This window comes from Plectrocnemia conspersa, unplaced genomic scaffold (genome assembly GCF_051122295.1).
Source record: "Plectrocnemia conspersa isolate PC_06_02 unplaced genomic scaffold, ASM5112229v1 ptg000002l, whole genome shotgun sequence".
Lineage (NCBI taxonomy): Eukaryota > Metazoa > Arthropoda > Insecta > Trichoptera > Polycentropodidae > Plectrocnemia > Plectrocnemia conspersa.
The window spans coordinates 9600457-9620937 of NW_028277166.1; the positions used below are offsets into that span (position 1 = coordinate 9600457).

Consider the following 20481-nt stretch of genomic DNA (forward strand, 5'->3'; position numbering starts at 1 on the left):
GACAGGAGAGCCACGTCAAATTACGGAAGTGCGTCCGCCTTTATTTAGAGAGAACGCAGAGTTGCTTTTTTTTTGTTGACTAAAAAAAATATAAGAAAAGCTCTTTAGCGCTGTGTCGACGCTAATTTAACACAAAATTCGAGACGAGAGACTTTCAAAGATAAATGTAAGTGACCATTAGGGCCCAGAAAAGGCGGGTCCCCCTATCAAAAATCGGAGATTTCCGAAGATCAGGCAAAATTTTATTAGGGTGTGAGATTACCAAATGGCCAGCACAGCTCGCGAGATTTTTGGTTTAAAGATTTTCCGATTTATAAATTATATATATGTATATGAAAGGGTGATCAAACTACAATTTTCGAACCTTTTTTGAAAAACTACAAATTTAATGATAACATTTTAAGTATTTTTATTAATTATGAAAAAAAATATCAATTAAATGGCCGCCTCTGAATCTTTTCGAGCGGTATCTTGGCTATAACTTGGCAAGTGTTGGTTTTTATGTGCTCAAGCGTTTCGGGTTTATCGGCGTATACACGATATTAGCATAATCACACAAAAATCCTACTACGTTAAATCGCATGATATTTACAGTCAGTTAACATCACCAAAACGGGAAATAATGCGACCTGGGAACTTTTCACGCAAAACATCCAATGTTGCACGCGCCGTCTTGTTGGAACCACTTATCTTCCAAATCAATATATTCGATTTAGTGCCAAAATTATCGGTTATCGTGCGCCTATAGTGCTTGCCATTGACTTCATCATTTTAAAAAAAGTAGGGATCGAAGACGCCGCCCGACCAAAATGCGCACCAGTCACTTTTTGGACATATGCTCCATATGCGGCAATTTTGCTTATTAACATACCAAGAGAGGTGAAAATAGGCCTAATTAGAGAAGATTTTTTGTGGAAAAAAATTTGCGTAAATTTTTCGCTATCCATGGTTTCTGGGCTTTAGTTATTGTGTTATCTGAATTTTATACGGGTGTAAGCGTAAGTTCAGATGCAAAATTTGCCACAGGGAGCTATGAACGCCGACGAATCGGCAATTCTGGGTCTTAGGCCACTTTCATTTACAACAATATTCTCGGTTGAATGGGCGCCACGATAATGCACAAGCCTTACCCTATCTTCAAATTATTCCACTACGTTGCGAATTGTTCGCTCAGTAGTACGATGAAATTGACCATAGTTTTCCCGTAAATATGAATACCCAGTTCGTACAGAATTTTAATTTCTGTAGAACAATTAAATAATTTTAACGCGTTGTGTTGTTGAAAACTAACATTTGAACACGCGTGATTAGTGACAGTTGTCTGATTTACAATTTGCAAACATAAGAAACTCGAATTGGATCATCTGTATGTTACACCGAATCCGTGAAATTGCTTCAATTTCAAAAAATTGGCAAATTCATGAAAAGTGCATGACCCCCACTTCATTCATGAAATAGGCAAATTATCTGCTGAATGCGTGAATTGGGCAGGAATTGTTTTACTTAATTCTTGTATTGAGCAGTCTTTCGTAACTAAAACAAATGTCATTTCTTTATATAAACATAAATCAATCATTAACTACAGTGATGTTCGTCTTCATTTAAAATGGCATATAAGTCTAGAACTGTAAAATATGACGATGTTCAAATTTTTTTAGTAAATATTTTGGACAGATTAGGTGCGAGCGAGCGAACGTTGGTCTGAACAATGAAAACCTCATGATTAATTGCATAAACATACAATTAAATATACTGAAGGTTATTTATGGGGTGTTCAATGTTCTGCACCTAACATATCCAACAGTTACATGAAAACCTTGTTATAGTTAATAATTATTTTATTTCATTAAAGTACAATATATCTGCCAATCTCCCAGCATTGGTTACTATTTTTTTAGCAAAAAAATTGGCAAAATGATCAAAATTTGGATCCATCAATAAACATGATGTTTCGCAACTTAGTTCCAAAAAACACTATTGGAGTGCTTAGGCAGATAAATTGCCTAATTCACGAATAAGGATGCATTTTTCACGAATTAGGCATTTTTTTTCATTTCACGAAATAATTAGTTTCATAGATTCGGTGTAACACCTTAGATTTAACGTGTCAGGAAAATAAAGCAGTTTCGCTGTTATGCTAAAATTTCAGTTTCACGACGCGGAAATACGTCAAACAGAAACTAAAAAGAAATATTTTACACTATTATAACCAATCAACGAATGAATATTTGTGAGTAATGACAACAAGGAGATGTTTTTATAATGATGCTGAAGCACTACATGCGTATTTGGTATGGACGAAAAAATAATATATATATTGACTGAAAAAAACAGCAAAATTCAAAAACTACTACTAACTTGTTTTGACGGACCCTGTTTAACAACTAACTAACGCGATAGATCAATGGTATAAAATAATGATCGATAGTCAGTGATCAATACTCGAAAGACCTGGGTTCTAATCCCATGTGAATCCTAGTGTTTTTCACTTGTATTCGTGTCTAAGAGATCGAAATTAGTGATCAGTACATAATTATAATTCCGATCGATGATTGTCACATCGATGTTTTCCTAGATTTTCCTAATCTCTCGGATGAACAATTAAAATAAAATCGAGCTAGGTTGTGTGTATGGACATCTTTTTTTATTTGGCAAAATTTATCTTTTTATTTTATTTAAACCAGCCCTCTGCTATAATTATAGTGAAGAAAAGAACACTTTGTAATTGACGAAATTACTCATATGTTCAAGGTCATATTGTGCAAGTGTGGATTTTATCAATGGTTAGAATATTTAATTTATTTTAAATCAATACGAATAATGTATAATTTTAAATCTGTGCAAAATAATTTATTATGATAATATTTTTAGGAAGAATAATTAAAATAAAATAAATATGAAATATTTTTAAAGTGAAAATAAATAGTGCAGATATTTTTTATTGTCTTTTTTGATAACATAGAATTGTGTGTATATGAAACTATATTTTTTTATTTAAACTACTATTTTAGATTCTTCATTACTATATGAATTTATTCTTGTTTTATTGTTTACTTTTTTATATTCAAACAGTTAAAAATAACGGATCTTTGAAAACCAATACAACGATAAGAGAAAAATTTGCTAAAATATTTCAAAAGCACATAAATGATTGCCTGAATTGCTGTTTTTAATACACCTTTGCATTAAAGATTTTTTCAAATGAAACAATTATTTAAAAACTATAGATCATGTTTGTAGTTACTCATGACAGCCAAAGCTTGAAAGTAATAATAATTAAATTTGACCGCAAAAGGTTTGACCGAAAATTCTAGAACAAATCCAACCAAATATTTTCAACATTTTTTTTTATTTAATATAACAATGTAATCAATCGATCGATATTCAAGTGGATATTCGTCTCGTTTTAACCACTGGTATTTCAACTACGTTTATAAAAATAAAAAAACTTAAATTTTAGTGTTGTTATATGCATGTAATATATAAATCGCAAATTTTATCAATAGGAAACCAGTGTTTCTCAAAAGTTTATTCTTTTTATATTGAATTGAGCATTTAAAATTTAAGCTAAGATATTATTTTACACACCACACCAGATTTCCAGTTAAACGTCCGTCCGATATATCTTCAACGGCAGTCGCACCATTTCACACAACGCCACCCCTAGCACGCATCAATCACTCAATCGATGAGTTTAAATATGACACTACACACACACATTGACACAACAACAAAACCATAGACAACAATAATTTTGTTTACATCGGAGGGGGGCGGGGTTGTCGCGAGCGAAATCAGATTGGTGGGGGGGGGCGTTCTAGCCTAGTAAGATTTGGGAAGCTTTCTCGAAAAGCCGGCGGGTGAGTGACCCCCCATGCGGCGGAGGGCGTACGCCGCCGACCAAAACAAAGGTGACGTACCGTCCCGGTTGACGTGTTGGCGCGCGTCGGGCTGCGCCGGCAGCGGAGGCAGGGGCGCCGGCAGCGGAGGCAGAGGCGCGGCGCGGTCTCCCGAGTGCATGTCCCCGGAGCGGCGCGCGCGGCCGCCCGGGGCGGACCTAAAAACGCGACGTCCGCTGCCGCAGCCGTCGCCGACTGCCGCGGCCGCCCACGCGCCCTACTGACCCCGGCTTCTTCTTCTTCACAAATGCCGCTAACGAGCAAAACTCGCTACATCGAAACGCGCTAACCTAAAAATTGTAACCTAAATTACAATAATATTTAAAACGCTAAAGAGTAAACGCTTTTAATTATAATTACGTTTATTGATGATATATTTACAAATTGTGTTAAATATAAATTTAAATTATAATACTTTAATATAAACTCCGAGCAATTAATATAAATTCTGATAATCTAATATTTATTCTGACCACAACCGTGCTAAAATTCTGACCCGAAAAATATGAGCCAATTATTTTTATTAATTATCAATAAATATATTTACGATACCTATTAGCAAATCTTGATGGACCAACAGTAGTGTTTTCGTATCACATGATCCACGTCATCTACCTTTTATAATTTTCGACGATGGTGATTAAATCCATTGATATGGGAGTTCACATGAATCTTTATTAATTTTTATAAAGCTATTAACAAGATTTGCCGTAGCATTTTGCTGCGAAAGTTCTCGAACTACGGATTTAAATGTTATTTAAATGATCACTGTCAGTTCATGAATTATGGTTGCTATTTCTCAAAATAATATTTCACTTTTTTGGAGTTTCACAGGGTTCCAAACTAGCACTACTGTTTACCTATTATTCATAAGCAACATAGACACAGGCTTTACAAGCTTTTTTTTGTTTCAAAAACCATCTCGGAAATATTGTTTTTGTATGACATATTGCTACGGGAGAATAAAAATGTCCTTTCGAAAATTTGATTCTAATACCAACTTTTCTTTTTTTACGGAGATATTGACACCGTGTCATTTAACCAGAATCAAATAGCACCCTGGGTGGTGCCTTACAGCGCGCCTCTCGGGCCGGGTCTGGTTATAATCAGCAAATAAATTTGCCTCTTGTTGAGCTGTTTTCATCAAAAGATTTTAACAAATCAGTTCTTCCTAATATAATAGTTTGTATATTTCAAAAAAGCATATTTTTCTCATATATTAAGTATTTGCCAATAGTGCTAATATCTTCCGCTTGTGGTTAAGGTAAAAAAAATCGATTTTAGAAAAAATCAAATAATGCGTTTTATAGCTTATTTGTTAATCTATTGTGCGTTTTAAAATGAAATAAGTTCACTACTTGTTAATAAAAAAAAGTTTTAACAATTAACTTTTGCAATATTTTAAAGTTAATAGATACGTACATGTAATCTTTCCACTTTTATTAAACCAATTTTGCTGATATTTTTTTAATACTTACCTCCATTTGATTACTACAATTCTACATTATATGATTTTTAGATAAAATAAAATGATCAGATTTTAAAAATATCAAAAGAGGACACTAAAAATAAAAAGGCTATCTCTGAAAATTTTGTTCGAGGAGGACAAAGAACAAATTATTATGGGACCTAAAAAAAGATCACCACGGAATTTTTGTTTCTGTTTTTAATGCACCTCGTAAATTTGTGTCCGATTAGGATAAAAGACATATTGCAGTGTGCGCTAATCAAAGGTCCTTTTGGATTTTTTTGTTCAAGGAAGATAAAGAAGGATAAGAGGAAAACAACAAAAACTAAGAGTATGTCTTGTCACTTTAGATATAGTAAAAACCTTGATGGAAAAACTAGTAAAAAGTGGTTTAAATAGCGGCGAAGATGTATTAAATATCGAAAAAATATTTTAATAAAAATATAATCAGAAATGTGTTATAAAAATTATAACAAGCAAATGATAATTATGGAATAACTGAAATTCACGCTTAATTATGTATTATAAATATAGGTTCGTGGTATGCTCAAGCAAATGTTGTTGAAAAGGTGAATAAGAGTATTTAGAAGAACAGCGCAATATTTTCATATTTTAGAAATTAGTTATTTCAGTTATTTAATGAAAACTTTAACAAATTAAAATAAGTTTTTAAATAAATTTCATCGAAGTGATTTTAATTTAGGATAATAAAGTTCTGTTTAAAATTTATTTAATTGAAATATTTAATTTTAATTTTGCAGTACAATAAAATATAATTACTTTATCTTTTATAATCTTATCGTAAAATCAATTATAGATACACATATTTATCATCAATTTTGACTTAGTGGTTTAGGTGCTATAGATTATTATTGATTATATATCTTAGTAATATATAATAAAGTATTAATAAATTAAAGGCGTTTTTATTATGAATTATAAATCATCAACATATCATCTAATTAGCTCCTCAACCATCACATGGTCATAAATCGGCCTATTTAGATCTCGGCAAAGTGAAGTGTTTAAGAATAGAGTTGTCAAAACCTACGGGTTTTTCGTTTAATTTTGACAGAAAAGCGTCTTCCGGGATGCAGCATCAGCTGTGGGTAGCGCGGCAGTCGGTGCTGCGGCGTTTCGGCTCCCGCGAAGACGAATGCGTTGTGGCATCGGACGCCGAATTGGACTCCAAGCTGGAACTGTTCCGTTCCTTAGCCGAATCTAGCGCGCTACTTCAGCGACTTATAGAACAACTGTCCGAAAGATGCGGCACCCTCGCGCACGAAGAGGCAGCCTTGGGAGGATTCCTCAAAGAGGCAGGCGCTGGTGGCTCCGGCGGGGCTGCGAAAGTCCTCGTGGCTTCTGGGAGGGGCGTATCATTTTGTGGATCACAGAGGGGAAGCTTGAGAGCCCCGTTAGCTCGTTTGCAGAGAGAATTGGATACTTTCAGAGCTCGCGGAGTGGCCGATACTAGGGCTACTTTGCGAGCTATGGAACGCGCTCGTCAAGACTATCGAGCGGCTCTGAGTTGGATGAAGGCCGCTAGCGGACGATTGGATCCTGATACGGGGCGAGGGTTACACCAGTTTAGAAAAGCTCAGGCTCAAGTACGAGAAAGCAAGCGGTTGTTCGATAAGCTTAAGCTGGACTGCTTGCAAAAGGTTTGCATTATGATTTTTTTCTATAATATATTAGTATTAAGGTATCTAGACCTCCTTTGAGGAAGATTCTCCTCATGTTGAATATTTTATCTCCCGCCGCAATTTGTCCTCGAAGAAAAAAATTCTGTTTAATGTTATTCGATATTTTCAAAATCTGTTCACCTTATTAGTATATATATATATAATAAAAATATAGAACTTCTCTATTGTCATGATGCTTAAATCTACACAATCTACCCACCTCAATTTGGGTCTACCAACTTTTTTGCACATGATTTAGTGTATATGATTTAATCGATATAATATATCGTTTCTCAATAATTAATATTAAATTTTTAGGTTGATCTCTTAGCTGCAGCGAGATGCAACATGTTCTCTCACGCGATGGTTAACTATCAAAATTCGCTGCTGAGCTTCACGGCCAAAGCTTCTCACACTCTCAACATAACTGCCAAAGCACTTTCAGAGACGCCCATCGAGTACGATTTCGGAATTCTCAAAGAACTCGCACAGTATCATCAAGGCGAGCCAAGTGCAGAAAACCTCGACAAGGACCAACTACTTTACTTCCAAGACGAATTCAAAGACGATACTAACGCGGAAGCATCAGCCGCGAGCAGCTCAGTGGAAAAGCTCGAAAAGATCATCGATTCCGTCGAGAATATCACCGAAGATTTGATTGGTTCGGCAACTTTACTTACAGAAAGCAACGGTAATTCAAATTCGTCCTTTGTTTCTGATCTCGCCGGATTGAATCTCGGAAACGAGGGTTTTAGCCACCTCGGATCTTACATGCCGTCACAATTATTGCAGGTAGATATGTCGATTCATTCAAGCTATGAATCAGCACTTATGCTATTGTTTATTTTAGGATTTCTCCGTTGATCTCTCTCAAATATACGATCAGCAAAACACATTACCTCAAAACTTCGAAGGTCCGTCCAGTAGTAGAGGAGAGAGTGACATGCCGAAAAGCAACGGTTTGACTAAAAAGAAAGACAATCAAAAGAAGGAAAAAGTCGAATGGTTCAAACTTTTCGCAGAGTTGGATCCCCTCGCCAATCCTGACGCGATGCCCGGCGGAAACGTTAACCAAAGTCATGCCGCTTAATCGGTGACTGCCTTATGAGTATATGCTTGATTGAGCTTCTCGTTTACTTAATATTATTTAAGAATACACATTCCATTTAGTATTATATGAATTTATCGTTACCAAAGATTTATTTAAATAAGTATTATTTTATGATATAAAAGCAAGAAACAGCTATCTCCAAGATGTTTTTTAAGAATATGTTTTCTTTGGGTGCCTCGCCCGTTACAGGTGTTACACAACTTATTTATGTAACACCAATATGCAATTGCACACCGGAGGAGATTAAAACGTAGTGGTTTCTAATTTTGCTTTTTACACAGAGGAATAAATGTTTTATGGGAAAATAGGATTATGATTGATATCTTCCAATTTTTATTATGTATTCAATTATACACCCTAGTGCAACTAGTTATTAATCTTGATAGTCTTCTGTGAGATTAAGTAAAGCTAGAAACTACAATTAAATGCTTTAATTTAATATCTCTCTAGATTGGGCAGTTGTGTTTTAAATGCCCAAGTATCTGCGTAACTCATGATGAAAAAATATTATATATTAAGAGTTATCGCTGTTCGAATGTTGCACTGCTATGTATGGTCCGTATTATTACATAGATGCAAGATTTTAACTGTAAGTGTCAAACATGAATATACTCAGAAGCATTTGAAATTTGTTATATAGACGGCAATACTATAAAGAATTTATTGCTGTGAACTGAACCATGTAACCCAGGAGTCATACTGCAACTTTTTCAGTTGCAATTTTACATATATTTTCAATAAATCTGGTGTAGAAATAAACGAGAAACCACTACACCCGGCATTTGAATTGAACAAATATTTGAAACGGGGAAATAGGAGAGGGCCACCTTTGCTTTTATATCGGTAACTTTATTACAAACCAAAGATTTTATATAACGTATATTTTGCATTTATTATGAGTACAAAAACATTGTTAAAATTAAATTGAATTATTTTTATATATACATACTTTGCAACAGAAATGTTAAAAATGATTTGAACATTATGTCTAGTCAGTGCCGTATATATCTTTATATAACATAATAATGTAACAAGTTATCCAATGCATGTATATAACCAATAAAAACAAAGTATAAAAGAAGAAAATAATAATAATTATTATTATTATTGAGTCATTTAATCCTGATACCAAATAAAAATTAATTATTTATGTCAAATTATACAAAAAAAAAGGATCCAAATTAACACGACCGATTGTATGATTTCAATTTATTTGAAAACAAAACAATATAATGTATTTAAAGCTGTGCCAATACAGTGAGAAGATTTTTTTTACGATCGTAATTACACGTACATGAGTTGTAATAATTATATTTATCTACAGAAAAGTTAATATTATACAAAAGTAGATCTCGTTACGGGTTTCATTGTGTACAAATTAGGTCAGTCTGACATCGAAAAGATGCGCATCTCTCACATATATGTATATACATTTTGTCATGTTGGATGTTGATGAACGTCAATATTATTATTATATTAAATTATTAATAATATTATCATAATAATAAAAACGAATGACAATATTATAGACACGTTTTGTTCCGCGCGAATAATTAAACCACCGTTTGGCAGATCTTTCTCTCTTACTCTCTCACACACACGAACACACTTTTTTTGCTAAGACGATGATGACGAAGAGACAATGATCCATGAAATTGTCGCATAACTATTCTACGAGAAACACGTCAATTGGTGAAACATTCACATTGGTATATTTAGTCGTGCTCGGAAAACTGCGAAAGTGCTGTTTTCACCCTGAAAGATAAAAAACAAAAATTAGTACTCCATTAACTACAATATTATAGCAAGATTTTTATGATTAAAAGCCACACAATATAAATATAAAGCCACAGTGCAGGACGTTTGGAAAAAACAGATAGTGTTATTATGGAAGATGTGTAAAAATGAGATGCAAAAATCATAGTTATGAACGTAGTACAAATTCTTAATTTCAAATATAAAATACGATGCTCTCTTTTTAAATCAAAATGAAAATTTATATGAAATTGGTTTTAAAACTCAATTACAACTTGCCTCAGCTCAACTTTAAAAAACTGTTTTTTATATAATCAATTAAAATGAAACATCACCTCCCTTATTACTACATCTACAAAAATACTTTCATGCATTAGTTAGTTTTAGGTAAGCAATAGTAGTTATTTTTAGCAATTTGCGACCAAATAATTATTTAGTTTTAAGTAAAATTTTGCACAGATTTTAAAATAGATAATCGTTTCAGGGAATGGATTATTAGAGTAAAAAAGCAATAAACCATTTGGTTGTCGACCCTTTTGAGATTACTTTAGGGAAAAAGGCCATTAAAATTCTTTCTTCAATGATGACGTCGAATCTGACAATTCTCCTCAGTACTGACAAGTAACAAAAGCAGATATATCCAGACCGATACCCAATCTAAGACTCGTGGGTCCGGCCCTTTTTTTTTCATTAGAAAATTGTAAATTAAGCATATGTATGTTGTAAATTTTTTGTATTTAATAATATATCGACAATTACAAAAAGATGAGTAATATATAAAATAAAATGCGCATTTATTGTAAGCATTTTATAAAATGTGCATTAAAATAAATAAGCTGTGCATTAGTGTTAGCGTTAGTGTGATTTACACATCAACTGTTAAGTCAAAAATGTTCCGAACATACGTGTACCGGATCATCAATGAATAATAATTTCATTGATATTGACTAGTGGAATTATAAATCAATTGTATGATACATTTTAACCTAGTTAGTAAAATATATTCATACTATTGAAAATATAACTTCACTTTAACAGTTGCGAAATGTCCAACGAAAGTTCTAAAACTAATTATAGTTGTTGAACTTTCGTTACATTAATTCGTTTTGGTTAGATTTGAGTTTGAACATAAAAAATTGCTCAACGTAATATTTTTTAATCATTTGTTTAAGTGCACGTTACAACTAAAATGTTGCTCAATCTAACATTTTTTATTGAACATAGATATTTATATAATGCTCATTTTTCATTATTGTAATGCAAACATTATTATCTTAAAATAATTTTCTGTTAAATTGAAACCATTCGAGAAAGCTTCACAATATCAGGATATAAACTGTCCAAGTGTGAAAGCAACGTTAGGAATTTAAATCGAAATGATAGTTATTAGAAAAGAAGTTGAAGGAATGATGTACCGGTGCTGAAAAAACTCGGGTTTTCCTAATAAAATGTATCTGATTCTTTCTTTAATGATGACATCGGGTCTGACAATTTTTGCGTAAGTATCAAAAGACAAAATAGATTTTAGTAACCGAAGGCTTGAATTTTTAAAAAAGGACCTTCATATTTTTTTTAATTCTTGAAACAAATTTTTTCCCTAAAAGTAAGTTATTATAAAAAATATCGAAACATGTTCGATGGAAAATCTATTGAATCCACCATATTTTTTCTAAAATATGAAAAAAAGAAATCGTTCATTCAAACACATTTGCGTTTACTAATGCGACATTAATCAACATCTATCAATTACGCTTTAAATAAAATATCGGTGATTCAATCATTTAAAATTAAATGATACAAGTAGAAATATTACAATAAATACCATTCACTAATATACAAACAGAAACACTCTATCTACAAACTGCTATTATAAAGAGGAAATTAAAATGAAAGAAAAAAACAAGTATGAGAAAAATGATTGAAGTGAAAGATGTTGTTTCGAAGTACTCAATCAGCGAAAGAGGCATTCAAAAAGCAGATAAAAGCCAGAAGAAGCGTTGCATATAGCTATCAGCTACATACTTATCGAGTAAGGCTGGATCTGCTGTCACCAGCAACTGATGTAATAAATCTAACGTTCCAAGTTCGGCGAGCCTCGTTTGACGCTCGGGTGCTCCAGGTTCACCGCGCCATACCAAATTACCAATAGCGAACAGAGCCGCTTCCAACAACTTCGACTCGGGATGAAGCTACCGAACAATTGAGTTAATCAAATTTCCCGGTAAGTCATCAAACAGATGAATAAGTCAAATCTTTACCAAATAGTCGACGAGTTTTCTAAGCACGTCCTCGTTGGCCATGATGTAGTCTTTGGCCCGTTCGCCGTCTCCGATGTTGCCCAAAATGCACAGAGCCTGCTCCTTGACTTCGGCTGGATAATCACCCTCCAATACCACTATAACGGCCTGATTGAAAAACTCGATTAGAATCATGTTAATTACGAATTTAATTATCGCACAGACTCACTTGCATGACTTGCGAAGAATAATCGCTCATAATTGTGTCTATGTGTTGTCTCGTGCTCAACAGGTTTCTCAGGAGGCCTAGTGTTTTCATGATTATTCGCGTGTCGGAATCACCCAACAGTCTGAACATTTGCTCAGTACCCAAGCACGAGAGTATTCTCGTTTTAACCCGTTGTTCAGCCTGCAAGTTGAGCAGTAAATAAATATTACATTATTCAATGGAATTTATAATGTTTTTAATCGATTACTAATATTTCTATACATATTTATGTATTTTTTTCCAGACGTCAAAATGTCGGCGTATGGACCCGATATATTTAATTATCTAATTCAAACTGCATCTAAAAAACACTGTTATTGAGATAGCCGTTCAAGTTTTAGTATCTTAAATTTTCACAATTGAATCGTTAAATGCAAATGTGCACGTGTCCAAGTTTAAAAACAATAATGTAAGCATAAAGATAGATACATAGGGGATGTTGTCCTTTCAGTTTATAATATAAAAGTGGTTGACTAATATTATTCATGTACTAATATATTACTTGCTCCTCATCTTTTGATCATTTCTTAGTATATTCTCAGTATCTGTCTTAAAAAATAACTCTCCTAACCTACATACATTTCGTCCCATTTGCTTTTTATTAACACAGCACTTCAGTAATGGTTCTTCTTTGATTCACCACTTTTTTAAATTAAATTATATTTTAATTGGACGTATTACTTTCTGCATTTAGCGATTCAATTGTCGTAAACACAAATTTCATTTAATTCTTTGTTATAATAAATTATCTACGTGCTGTAAAAATGTGAATTAACAATAAAAATAAAACTAATAATTCACAATACCTGAAACGCCATATTCATCAAGGCCCAAATGCCGTTTAGTCTAAGAGCAGGTTCCGGCCTCCTCGTTAAACCACAAAGCATTTCCACCGCACCTAAACTCATAAAATAAAAACATAAAACTCCAAACTACAAATTGTCAATGTAGCAAAACAAACCTTGATCTAGCATAGGTTCCTTGGCTGGAGAAAATTCTAACAAGAGATTACAAAGAGTTGAAGATCCAACGGTCAACAGTTCAGCGCCCGGAGATTCGTTTAATAATGACATAAGCGGGCGCCACACTGAATGATCCTATAAATTAAAAAAAATATATTAAACACGCTTTTAAGCGATTATAAATATTTTTAAATACCTGAAATGTAGTTCTTAGCTGTTGAACCGATCTGGATAACGAATGCAGGCATCTGACGGCGGCGAGTCTAACCTCGGCTTCAGAATTTCCCATTCCGTCGACTACCTGAACCATCAGCCCGTCTATCTCGATTATCTTCTTTCGTATGTCTTCATCATTCGCTCCGAGTGAAGCGAAACATTTGAAAGCGCCTTGTTTGGAACACGGCGAGTGACAGGAGACCAGATCGGCCAGCGCAGATATGAGGTGATTGGATATTGAAGCGAGCCTTTGAAGCGAGGTATCGACTTCGGCTAGGTAAGCTAAGGTTTCGGCTGCCGTCGCTCGAATATCGTCCGGCATGTCTTTTGTACACAGGCGAGCCAAACAGGGCAATGCGCCAAACACCACTCTGAAAATCAAATAGTTATTCAAGGCAGTCCATTGAATTTTGTAGAACACAACTTCAAATAAATGCCAACAAGTCCATTAGCACTGTGCAAATTAGTTAATGTTTCAACGCCTAAGATAGTACGCAGGTAATCAATTTGCACAGTTCCGTAAGATACATCTGGACCTACCTTTTATCATCAGCTAATAAGGCTCCAGCTCTATGCATAAATGTTATACACCGCGCAGCTCCCATAGCCACCGCCAAAGGTTTATCTCTAGATAACAAGAGCGTTAATTGCTCTAGAATTGCTTTATCACAAAACCTAAAAGTAGATTAAATTATAGCTACGTATAATACAAACACAATTTAACCAAATATGCGATAAATACCTAGCTTCAATCGCCATTTGTGACACATGCACATTTTCAAAGCACATGGCAGCGAGCCAATCGAGAGTAGGAAGCGTCAGCGGCGACGGAGGCGATGCGACCGCCAAAAGAGCAGCCGCGGCCATGCACGCTCCGGCCTCCGCTAACGCATCCTGTTCGTTTCGACCCGAACACCACACGGACAGTAATCGCGCAACGCACGATTTACCGACCAACGTGCCGTTCTGTGCTACACCTAAAAATAAAAGTTCATTAATGAATTGTTTACAGCATTTCTAGATTGTTAATGATGCTCAACTTACTTAAAAGATGCGATAACAATTGAGGATCTCGGTGGATGATACTAGAAGGAGCTGGGGGGTGCATAAATATAGACCGTAATACGCATAGGCAGGCTTCGGTGAGACGGGGATCGGATGAAGGTCGGAGGGTTTCGACTAACACGCCGACGACCCCCATGTCCACCAGTGACGTCACATGCCCGGACGTTCCTTTCGCCAAGGATCCTACGAATAAAAATATATAACGATGCATAAATTTGTATATGGTATAGTGCAATGCGATACTTGGCCAATTTTAAAATTATGTAACAATTTCATTTCGGTACTCTCACTTGTGTACTTTCTAAAAATTAACATTTTGCTTCATTAAATTGGTTCATCACTGTGAATTAATGGTACTTTCAATGAATTATGAAATATGATGACAAAATAATGATTACATAAAATATATTTTCTTCAACTTCAAGGTGTCATTCGAAATAATCATAGATTCTCTATTTAAATATGTTGAATATCAAACATCATAATATTGAATACACATCATTGTAAATAACAAAAATAGCAATGTCACGTTAATCAAAAATGCCAAAGATAATTTATATTGTGATTGACATATTAATCAAAAACAGAAGATAACTATAATAAAACTGAAATTTTATTTTAAACTAGTATTGCTTATATAACTGCAATTTTGTATGAACCCTTTGAGTAGCAATATAATAATAAAAATGTTATATAACAGTAAAGCAAATATCCTACAGTGCATTAAAAATGTATCAGATTATTTTTTCAATGATAACATCGGATCTGGTAATTGTCGCTATAGTAGCTAAAACCAATGTATCAGATTGATACGTTGGTTTTAGATGAAATATATAATTTACAGCATAAACATTTTATGAAGAAAGTTGATTAACATTTTAGTAGTAATTGTCAAAAAATTAACAGATACATACTATAATTTATCGAAATATCTTGAAATGTTATATAAGTGATAACATTGTAGTTTTTATTATTCTTACAAAAAATTATCAAATTATATTATAAGTCATTATGTCATATCATTTTTAATGGCCATTTAAATGAGCATTATATAAAATAATTGTTCCATAAAATGAATTGTTTGTGCATTACTGTTGGTCAGAACAGTGAAAATTAATATTTACCTTACATAAATGCATAAACAATTCGTTTTATGAAGCAAAGTATTTATTTAAATACACATCTTAAAATAATTTCCTGGTAAATCGCACCACCTAAGTCGGTTTAAAATCTTCATTGTGACTTTGGCTCAAAATCAATCTATAGCCGCTGAGTTATTTGAATAGATAAAATCATTTACTGTTAAATAGCACTCCTTTTTAATCTATATTATAATTCTCATAGTATGAAACATTGGCGTATAAAATTTGTATGGGGTTCATGTACGTTCATGTATTTAAATATCTACGAAAAATGGCTTTAAAATGATAAATATTTGCATTAATCAATGTAAAAGTGGATTGAGTTCTAGTTGTAATATACTCAATTGACAATATTTTTATTTTAGGAAGGGTCTGTATCCAGTTTATGAAGAACTATTACATCGGAAGAAAATAGTCAGGTAAGAGATGATTATATAAGACATTGATATGTCTTGATACAGTATTTCGTGAAAACTCTGATGATATATCTGAAACGCGAAGGGTTTATTATACATTAAATCTCACGAAATAAATACTCAAATAGATGTGATATATCACAGATTACAAGGTAAACTTTTCAATATTAATCAACAAGTTAATTGATCTCGGGTTTTCCAATGAATGAGTAGTCATAATACTCATGTCTTTGGGTGCCACAAGGAGCATATCTTGGTCCATTGCTGTTTTTGTTCTGTTAATGACATAAATGCAACAATATTTCACTTCACAATTCATATGTACAAAATGATACAGATTTCTTTGCTGTGATAGGCTGTGAATCGTTAACTATTTAGTTTAGACAAACATCTGGAAAGCTAGATCCTACAATCTCAAGGGAATTTTTCCTTTAGTGAAAAATTCCCGAAAAATCTTTCCATTTTTATTAGTAGTAACATGAATTTTAACTCTTACGTAGTAAATATTTCTAGTAAAGCCTAAAAAATGTCTCGTATTTTAAATCAGAATAAATATTAATGGTCAGAATTTAAATTGGGACTGCTCAGAATTTATATTAAATGGTGAGAATTATTTTGATAATTTTTTTAGTCAGTATTTATGTTCTATGATCAAGGTCAGTTTTATGTTGACATAATACACGGTTTTATCAAGGTATTTAAGGGCCAGCTTATTTTGTTGGGCTCGCAACATTGTCAGATGTCAACACAACAATCCTAGCGTGCTCTCTACCGCTGTTAATTCCGCTTCGTTCGTCGCTCTGAATACCTTCACATCCTACATACAATTTTGTTGAGAGTTATTCATGGGGTGTTCACGCTCGTACCTAACCGTTCTACAGTTTTGATGCGAACGAAATATTTTATAAAATATTTCTAAAATAAATAATTTATTACCCATTTATATTTATAAATTTTATAATATTTTTATAATTCATATGATCATCCTATATTTTTATTCTAACATCTTGATATTTATTTTGACCCTGAATAGTATAATTATAATCCAATATTTTTATTCTGACCGAGATTTAATTTTATTCTGACCCAAAGTTGATTTAAATTCTGACATTCTGTAGTTTATAATGCCTAATAAGAAACATCTCGATAATATTTCATTTTTTACTAACAAAAAAAATAACAAATACATAGTAAATAATATATTAAATGTGGATATTTTATTTTTTAATACCCTGGCTGACAGGTTTTCTTTGATGTATGATAACATATAAGTTCAATAATGCATATGCAGTTATTGGTGCATAATAGTTTAAATTTAATCAATAGGAACAAGACAAAAATACTTCCTTCTTTTTTACGGTTTTCAGTTTTCTAATCTCACATGTGAATATTGTGACGAAAACTTTCAATGAAATCTAAAAACCGTAAATATAATTTTTACATACTTTGATTTCAGTCTGGTGTCTCACTACTTACTCAGTGGTTGTTGATTGCGTTTACTTTGTTGTAACACTTGCTAATGTTACAAAGGAATTTTAACAATAAAAAATAACCCTTGTAATCGTATTATAAATTAAAGTATGTACATACATAAAGAAAAAAATTCTGTTATCATTTTATGGCAAAATTATTGACCACATATGAATAATATTACTGACTATTTTGCTTGAAAGTTACTGATTAATATACACTTAATTAAAATTGATAATGTGTTTACTGACATTAGCCACAACGCTATCCTTTACACAAAAATTAAAGAAATATATTCCAATAATCTAGTTCATATACACTATCTTTATTCATACGATTGGTCACGTTTAAAAGCTATTATTTAATTTACAGAAAGTCGTAAATTGTGACTCATAATAGGAAAAGTAATTTGTTTTTAATTGATCATAATACATCTAAAATTATTTACATACAATATATACATATTCATTATTGGTCAATAAACATACACATACGCGGCGATTATAAATATTCTAATTTTGGCAACGTACATTTTGGCTCACTGCGATGCAGCATGTTCGATTTAGATACGATTCAATGACGGAAACGACGACGACGAAGGACAATAACTGAACGTTAAATGAACGATAACGGAGATAAAAACTAACCCAAAGTGATGGCAGCCTCGAGTCTCAGAGAAGGAACGGACGGATCTTGGAGCAACTGCAGCAGTCTCGGCACTACGCCCTGCTGGATGACGGAGCCCTTCTGCCGGTTGCTGCCGATAACCGAGTTCTTAAGCGCGACCAGCGCGGCGGAACACTTGCCAGGGTCCGGCGAGTATATTTCGTCGACGTACGAGCGAGAACTCTCCACGTCCTGTTCGAAAGCGGCGAAAGCGACGTTTTAGGTTAGGATACACGACAAACTGACTTACGGGCGTCCGATGCGGACGCGGCTGCGTCGGAAGGTCGGCCACTCACCATGAAGCTCGCGAACGGCTGCATGAGTGATATCATGTGTGCGGCGGGCGGGCGCTTCGCCCCGGCCGCAGCCCGCCACTCGCACCGAGTGAACTACGCGACTGCCCGCGGAAGGCGTTACAAAAGTGGCGCAACGCAAGGTAAGCTTCGACGCTAATCGCGCGGAATCTGAAAAAGAGCTAAACGTAAAAGCGCTACTAAAAGCTATATCTAATATTTATTTTATTAAATAAATTTAATAAATACATCAACGTGTGTCATAAAAAAGTTTTTTATTTGTTAAATTCAGGAAATTTTATTCTTTATTTAAAATGTCGATAACGCCGAGTTCTCTTCCATATTTGTATTCAAATATGGATTATTTAAAATGTCTCGTGAGCCGAGTTCTCTTCCATATTTGTATTCAAGAAGTTTTGTGTAAATATTTGTTATTTTAACAACAAAAAATATTTCAAATTATTTGAAAGAAACAAATTAAAATATTATTACTAAAAATTCCGTAAATGTTTGAAGAGAAGAATAAATTAAAAAATGTTTTGTCTTCGACGGAACGCCCAAATACCCAACAGAATTAAGAAGCTAGTCCCTGCAAATCTTACCTGCACACGAACAACGGTCCATAACAATTCACTATCACTAACTCAGGTAGTGCCTCCGAGCTTCGCTAATCCGAGTGAACAATATGAACAACGTCTTGAATTATTTGTATTGTTGATATTTTTTTAAATTTTAGGTAAACGATTTTAAGGGACTGCCCTAGCCAGTTTAGTTTAATGACGGCACACCACTGCTGAAAAGTTCGAATCAGTGACATTATCTCATCAGACAGTGTCAATACGAGTGGAGTGTATGTGAAGAAATATAAAAATGCGAATACTTTCGTTGCGCCTGGATGGAAGTACTGATCAATCCGGTATCAGACAATTTTTAATTTTTGTTTGAACTATTAAACAGGGTTTTACTATCAATAAAGAACTTCACGATCTTATATCCTTAAATGAGACTACTAAATGCGTTGATATTTTTGAAGGAGTACAAAACTATATTATTTTCAATGTATGCGATAATGTATTTCAGGTATAAGTTACTTTTGTCAATTTTTATACACCTACATACAATAAATAAAAGGATCGGAGCATTACCTTCAAAAGCACCCACTTTCTAGGAAGTACTTTCACAATTAGCATTAGTATTCAAAGGAACAGATTGAATTTTTTTGATGCGACTTGACTCGTTTGCAAATTATTGTTAATTTTATTGCTTTTTGAACCTTTAAAAAATATTAGACTTAACTTTTACCGGACAAAAACATTTTTTTTAATCCACTGCGGTCCAATTTATTTAAACACAAAAATTAGGCCTCTTGCCAATTATTTGTATATAATTTATATTTATACCGCAAGTATACGTTGTAACCGTTACAAATGTTGGGATATACCTGAAAAAAAAAAAACACCCAAGAATGCGATGACAAAAGAACGAATGTTTCGCTCTATCCTTGTAAATAGCATTTTAGTTAATTGTTCACTATTGTATTTGACACAATACCAAAGATTCCCAACATATTTTTAACCGCACGGAGTTTATTCTTGTTTTTTCTATTACTTTGATAATATAATACATATGAAACACTACATATATTTATGTATGTACATTACAATCACTTACATATTTATATCCATAATGTTTGGTTATATTTGTCCATTGCTCATATTTACCGAAAATATATTCCATATGATATGATTTTGAATTACATTTCTAAAGATCTCATTATTTTGCTTTCGCCAGTTTTTTTTACATAATATAAGAATTTACTATATCGATGGCT

The 20481-nt window shown here is 33.4% G+C and overlaps 3 protein-coding genes across 6 annotated transcripts in view; 1 reads left to right on the forward strand and 2 right to left on the reverse strand.

The window, feature by feature from the left end:
• Eip63E (cyclin dependent kinase Eip63E) overlaps window positions 1-4096 on the reverse strand; it is a 167863-nt gene extending 163767 nt beyond the window's left edge. For both annotated transcript variants that reach the window (XM_088205622.1, XM_088205621.1), the window contains exon 1: window positions 3921-4096. In XM_088205622.1, the coding sequence (XP_088061748.1) occupies window positions 3921-4020 (100 nt within the window). In that variant the 5' untranslated portion in view covers window positions 4021-4096. The remainder of the gene's footprint in view (window positions 1-3920) is intronic.
• A 2281-nt stretch (window positions 4097-6377) lies between these two features.
• On the forward strand, window positions 6378-9246 carry ICA69 (islet cell autoantigen 1-like protein). The gene is made up of 3 exons (XM_088205557.1): window positions 6378-7028; window positions 7368-7841; window positions 7900-9246. The coding sequence occupies exons 1-3, from the start codon at window positions 6459-6461 to the stop codon at window positions 8137-8139; spliced, it is 1284 nt and encodes a 427-aa protein (XP_088061683.1). The 5' UTR covers window positions 6378-6458; the 3' UTR covers window positions 8140-9246.
• Window positions 9247-9354: 108 nt separating this feature from the next.
• On the reverse strand, window positions 9355-18808 carry LOC148237559 (armadillo repeat-containing protein 8-like). Of its 3 annotated transcripts, XM_088205555.1 has the most exons (12): window positions 18654-18808; window positions 18339-18549; window positions 14643-14846; window positions 14341-14575; window positions 14139-14273; window positions 13579-13969; window positions 13382-13517; window positions 13227-13318; window positions 12382-12561; window positions 12174-12320; window positions 11938-12104; window positions 9355-9915 (listed from the first exon to the last, which is right to left on the reverse strand). In XM_088205555.1, the coding sequence occupies exons 1-12, from the start codon at window positions 18687-18689 to the stop codon at window positions 9876-9878; spliced, it is 1974 nt and encodes a 657-aa protein (XP_088061681.1). In that variant the 5' UTR covers window positions 18690-18808; the 3' UTR covers window positions 9355-9875. The 3 variants fall into 3 exon arrangements, 2 of the variants coding, with proteins under 2 accessions (XP_088061681.1, XP_088061682.1); XM_088205556.1 differs by lacking the exon at window positions 11938-12104 and having other exon boundaries at window positions 9720-9915; XR_015812649.1 differs by lacking the exons at window positions 9355-9915; window positions 11938-12104; window positions 12174-12320 and adding an exon at window positions 12643-12721 and having other exon boundaries at window positions 12426-12561.
• Between the last annotated feature and the right edge of the window lie 1673 nt (window positions 18809-20481).

Excerpts from the sequence above, each read along its gene's own strand:
- ICA69 (XM_088205557.1), top strand. The coding sequence starts at position 6,459 with ATGCAGCATCAGCTGTGGGTAGCGCGGCAGTCGGTGCTGCGGCGTTTC. Across the intron at positions 7,029-7,367 it reads AGCTGGACTGCTTGCAAAAG|GTTGATCTCTTAGCTGCAGC; the intron begins GTTTGCATTATG and ends TTAAATTTTTAG. Across the intron at positions 7,842-7,899 it reads TGCCGTCACAATTATTGCAG|GATTTCTCCGTTGATCTCTC; the intron begins GTAGATATGTCG and ends TGTTTATTTTAG.
- LOC148237559 (XM_088205555.1), bottom strand. The coding sequence starts at position 18,689 with ATGATATCACTCATGCAGCCGTTCGCGAGCTTCATG. Across the intron at positions 18,550-18,653 it reads AGCCGTTCGCGAGCTTCATG|GACGTGGAGAGTTCTCGCTC; the intron begins GTGAGTGGCCGA and ends GCTTTCGAACAG. Across the intron at positions 9,916-11,937 it reads GATCCAGCCTTACTCGATAA|GGTGAAAACAGCACTTTCGC; the intron begins GTATGTAGCTGA and ends TTTATCTTTCAG.